The sequence below is a fragment of the Primulina huaijiensis genome, chromosome 11 (genome assembly GCF_012295235.1).
Source record: "Primulina huaijiensis isolate GDHJ02 chromosome 11, ASM1229523v2, whole genome shotgun sequence".
Taxonomy (NCBI): domain Eukaryota; kingdom Viridiplantae; phylum Streptophyta; class Magnoliopsida; order Lamiales; family Gesneriaceae; genus Primulina; species Primulina huaijiensis.
Window position 1 is genome coordinate 15,411,461 of NC_133316.1, and position 6,168 is coordinate 15,417,628.

Sequence of the window (6,168 nt, forward strand, 5' to 3'; positions counted from 1 at the left end):
TTTATAATATTTTTTAAAAACTTAAATATATAGAAACTAACGATGTATTGTTATTATTCCTCTTGAATTATGTATCTGTTTATTATTAAATCAAAATTATTATATCTTTAAATTCAAATGAATGATACGAAAAAATTGTTAACAACAAAGTAAAAATATAATAATAATTGATTTTAAAATCATTAATTTAACTTAATAGAATTAAACCATATGTAAATATTATTATATACCAAATAAATTTAACACGACTTTATTATATATAATATTTAAAAAATTTATACTTTATTTAAATTTTTTGTTCATATTTAATTTTTTAAGTCAAATTATTCATTAATTTGTCTAACAAAAGGTTTCATATAATTTAATTTTTTGTTTTTTTTTAATAAGAATACACTTTACATAAATTAATTGATTATTTAAAAAACAATGTATAATTATTATTTTCATTGTCTTGTCCTAATTAATTAATACAACAAACCAAAATGAAAGAAACAAAAGTTTTAAAAAAAAAAATTTGATACAGCATCAGATACTGTTTCTCTCCACACAGTAGCGGATCACATCCCAAATTAATTATTTTCTAAATTAGCTGCAAGTACTCTTCGTAGACTTGGTATAACATAACTACATCGTCGGACGAAGCGGAACGAGGTGGCAGCAGCATGCCAAACTCACTGGCAAAGTCATCATCGCCGCCGCTAACACCGTCGTCTGCGTCGTCCAGCTCAAATATCGGCCCAACCCCCGGCACATTAGGCAACTCCGTATCCCTCCCACCACCGTTCTCCCCTGCATCGGCGCCGCCGTTGCTTGAAGACCCACTTTCAAAGCTGTTGGTCCTCGAAAACGCCGCCGACGAAACTCTTATTGGTTTAGGCAAATACACTTTGGTCTTTGGAATATCATGAGTTTTCTTTTTTCCATCGGGATGGGTGTTTACAACAATCTTATTCTTCTTCCTCTCCTTATTGGGGGTGGCGGCGCAGTGGTCTCTTGCAGCGGAGGACTTGCGTGGTTTTCTGAAAATTTTATTGGGTGTGGGGCGGATTCCAGCCTTGTTGAGTTTCTTAAGAAGATAGGTGTTCCAGTAATTCTTGATCTCATTGTCCGTTCGATCTGGCAATCTGCCGGCGATTAGGGACCATCGATTGCCCAGAAGGCTATGTAGCCGTACGATCAAGTCTTCCTCGTCTTGGCTGATGTTGCCCCTTTTGATTCCTGGCCGTAGATAGTTCATCCACCTCAATCTGCAACTCTTTCCGCATCTCAATAGCCCTGTAATTAATTGAAATGCATTATAAATACTAATATATCGACACATGTGTAGTGTGTTTTTATAATATTTTTTATAATTTATTTTGTTTATATTTAAATGATAATCAAAATGTAATTATAATCATGTGTTTGCACAATATTTTTTATAATTTATTTAGTTTATATTTAAATGAGAATCAAAATAAAATTATAAGAGATAATGAGTGACTACACTGTAATTTTGATATATGAATTAAAAAAATAAATAGAAAAAATAAAGAGAAAAAAAGAACAAAGTAAGAATTGAACCAACAAACTTGATGTTTAGAAAACAAAGACTGTATCCACTGAGTTAAATGTGATTTGTATTAAAGTTTTAACATTTTATTAATTTATAAATTATTAAAACAGACAATGACTCCAAAAATTAGTCACTCTAAGAGTCTAAAACGTAATAATATAGTATAGATGTATTAAATGTGATATACCGTATATAAAAATAATATGGTATATTATACCGAAATTACATTAATTTCGATATTTTTCGCTAACCTAATTATATCGAAAATTTAATATTTTTTCCCACCTTTAAATTCTGAACATACAATAATTCAATTTAAAAAAATATATATGCAATAATACCGTATGTCGTAAAAGAGATCATTTTCTAAATTGAAACGTATGTAATTTGATGAGCTAGAATTAAAATTTGATAATCATTACTTTTGTTTGTTTATAACCATGAATTTTTATTCTTACTGGAGTTTTAAGCATTGCCCTGTACATATATAAACTAGTGCACACGTGGTACAATTTTTTTTTAATTAATTTGATTTATATTGAAATAAATATCATATCATAATTGTATAAATTAGTGAGGAAGCATAGTATAAATTTCAGAAAAATAATATAGAAAATAAGTTGTAATGATAATTTTGAGAAAAATACTAATGTAAGAACAATTTAAAAAACAAAAGATGGTGTTTTTTTTGTTACTATTTAAAAAAAAACTTTATATAATAAATAGTATATATAATACATATATGTTCTTTGAGAAGGAAAAATGATCAATAAAATAATATAAAAAAATATTTAATATTTTCCAAACTAACCATTTATTTGATCTGATGCAAGACTCAAAATAGAGAGAAGTTTACCAGCTTTCTTGGGGAGAGATCTCCATTGGCCTTCACCATTTTGTAGGATGAAATTAGTGAGCAAAGTGTCTTCTTTGGTAGACCATGGCCCTTTCTTCAATCCAACACCTGAACAACATGGGGTTCTTCCCATTTTCACTCTCTTTAATTAAATTAAGATTCTTGTGATTTTATTTTATTTACAAATGTTATTTTAGGCTATTTCATTTATATATACACAAAAAGCAAAAATAAGGCATATATGGACACCACACAGTAGCAGCCGAAAAGAGAAAGATGCAGAGAAGAACTGAAGGTTGGCGCAACTCTCTCACTCACCACGAAAGACTATGTTGTGGTGCAATTTTATAGGCCACTAATTTGAAATTCAAATTTTTTTGGTTTGAATATATTTTTTTTTAAATTTAATGAAGAAATGGCCCCATGATAATAATACATAACTAATTTTTTTTTAATTATTGCATATAAAATTGATGGGTAGGTAGTAGAGGTGGTAATATTTTAATTGTCTACGGAATTGAACTCATGAATTCTTATATTAGTGATAATTGAGATCGGATCTGACTGGTTTTTTTTTTTTTTTTTTTTTTTTTTTTTTTTTTTTTTTTNGGTTAACGCATACCCAGGTTCCGAGCTATCCGAGTTGAAACCGAAAGACAATTTTGGTATTAGTCCAAAGAATAATTTTTTTAATCTTTTTATATCGGAGTTTCGATATAACAGTGGATATTACTGACATATATATCATATGATATTGTTGATTTTTCGTCGGAAGTCAACGTGACACACACACACACACACACACACACACACATATATATAGACGAAAACTTAAAATAGAAAGATTGCAAAAAGATCATACCAGTTATCGAATGACAGAAAATCCTCAGTTTGATTAGTTTTTTGATAAAGTATGTACTTAAATTCCCAAAATGGGGAAATATATTAATTATCCTTTAATGTTTGTTGCAACGATTGATGGTGACCTATCTATATTGTCGGAAAACTTTATAAGTTATCGTTGAACGGACAAATTCTAAAAATAATATAAATAGAGGATGCCAATAATAGTTGAAGATATGAAAATTCAAAAGAACACACATTCAAGCTTACATTCTCTGAAAAGATTTCCGAAAACTCCTAATTATTATTTACAACTGCTCATCAGCCATCGTATCAAATAACATTTATCATATCTTCAAGGACAAGGGTTTTCTGTCAAACCACTCGACCGTTTCTATATAGAATGTTTGAAGAGTTGTTCGATAGTTTGAATATGAAGATTCACTTCTTTAATTGTTGTATTTGTTGTTAAACTATGTGTCTCAACCGTTTGAGTTACTAGGAGTTTCAATTTAGACAGTAGGTAAGTCATAAAGTTGAAGCTAGTTGTTACGATTTTGTTAAACCAAAGTCTTCTACTGAAATCCTTCCATAAATGGAAGAAAGGGTGACGTAGGAGCTTGAATCTCCGAACATCCATAAACATCACTTGTGTTACTTCTTTTGTGGGGTTCTTAACTCCTAATCGTGATCACAATACAATTTGATTAGGGTTAATTAATTACAGCAGAAAACGGGTTTAAAATTTCTTTACAATGAGCCCAAAATATGTTATTTGAATAGCAAAAATAGTATTTCATCTCACATAATAAAATCTGCCCACACATAATCAAAACAACTCATACAACAACAAATCATATCCTTGGACATGCCCCGGTATATAGATACATATATATACTGGGAAAACATAAACCTCAGCTCAAACTGTGACTCCCTCCAGAAGTACCATCTCCGGTCTCCTGATATCCTGGAGTACCTGTCATTGTCCACATACAAAGACAACAACAGCCCCATCTGGGGTGAGCAAAGCTCAGTCTGAAGCAACCACAATATATACCACAGATATCAAAACAATGATATATGATATGAAATGCATGTATGTCGTGGAGGTATCGGGTCAAATGCCCATCCACTGAGCACATGTCAGAATCAATCGAATCGCTATCAAATCAATGCTCGAGCTGGCACACCGGCCTCAATCAAGGATAATCGTATGATAACGTCGGCAAAGCGCCATCAAATCCCAAATCTCAATCAAATCAGCGGGGTCACTAATGTCTATGTTTTAAGGGCCACATAATGCCAAACATAGCATTGTGTTCACAAACCCCATAATCAAATCCAATCATATCAGGGTATCCAAGGATCATAGCTCAACGTGCATGTCATGTATGCCACCTCAAATCAATAAATAAGCCATATAGACATGTAATTTCAATCCAATCAATCAAACATATATCATATAATACAGATACCTGTTGTATGTTACCCAGTCGCAACATACCTCAATTCTTCGTTTCCAATTGATGTAGCTTGAAGATTTCGGTATAATAATCTATCTACATCAATAACATATTCATTTCAATCAATAACATCATTCAAAATCAAAAATATAAGTTTCAAATATTTTTTGAAACTTCAAAAATTCATATCAAATCAAAATTATAGCATAATTCAATTCCGACTTCGAATACGAGTTTCTTGCCGGTTATTCTATCGCATATATTGAAATCAACTTCAAATACATGCTATTCCAGCACTTTAATATTTAGAGCTGTTGAAACCAAAAGAATCTTACCTCAAAAGGAAGCTCTCGACGCGAGAATTCCGAATATATAATTTGTTTCAAGTTTGGACAACGTTTCGAAGTCGATTCGGACGAAAGAAATCAATTTTCCTTTATCTTTCTCTAAGCTTTTGCTCAAAAAGATGAAGATATGTACTGAAAACTTATCTTTATCAGCCTTATAACGTGTGCTACAGAGGTATTCGCGCATATGCGCGACCGAACTCGCGCATATGCGCGGGTAGTTCTGCTTGCGCTCGCAGTCATGCGCGGGTACGCATCTTGTTCTCTCCGAAACGCCATTTTAGGTTCCAAATTAGCAAAGGTGGTCAACATGAAAGTTGTAGCTCTATGTCTTGCCTTTCATTTGCCACTAACCTCACTCAATTTTCATATCGTATGCGAGAGTTATGCTCATTCTCTCAAACTATGTCAGTGCAGGAACTGCAACGCACACGATACACTTCGGGATGATTTTGCCCATATTTTCAAATGGATTTGGACAAAACTCAAAACATGAAAGTTTTAGTAATATGTATTAGATTTCCAATGGAATTGGTCTCATCCCATTTGGACTAATATTCAGATGATTATGTCAAAAACCGTAACATGTGTCACTTTTGTATTGCGGTTCAGCATACTTTTCAAACACAAATCAAGTTCTAATACAATCTTTCATTATCACCACATATATTCTCATTTCCATTGTCATGATATACATCGTATACGTAATCACATGATAATTTCATGAATTATCGATAATCAACATAAGATTTACGATAATACGATACACGGTCCTTACATTTCTCCCCCACTTAAAAGATTTCGTCCTCGAAATCTCAAGTGTCCATATATACAAAACATTGGTAAACATATAATATGTCACCGGTTATAGTACATATCAAAACTAAAATCAGTAAATGGATCATTATACATTGAATACAATGGAACAGGTGGAATAGAATCAAACAAGTGCGGATATGATTCTCGCATCTTGCTTTCCGATTCCCACGTTGACTCCTCCACACCATGTCGTGTCCATTGCACTCGAACTAAATGGATCGATTTGTTACGCAATATTTTCTCCTTTCGATCCATAATACAAACAGGTTGCTCAACATAGGAAAG

At 32.0% G+C, this 6,168-nt stretch overlaps 1 protein-coding gene across 1 annotated transcript; it reads right to left on the minus strand.

Annotated features, from left to right (window-relative positions):
• Positions 1-459: 459 nt before the first annotated feature.
• LOC140988215 (transcription factor MYB1-like) lies at positions 460-2,686 on the minus strand. The gene is made up of 2 exons (XM_073457208.1): positions 2,412-2,686; positions 460-1,275 (listed from the first exon to the last, which is right to left on the minus strand). Exons 1-2 carry the CDS (start codon positions 2,542-2,544, stop codon positions 581-583), a joined length of 828 nt encoding a protein of 275 aa, XP_073313309.1. The 5' UTR covers positions 2,545-2,686; the 3' UTR covers positions 460-580.
• Positions 2,687-6,168: the final 3,482 nt, after the last annotated feature.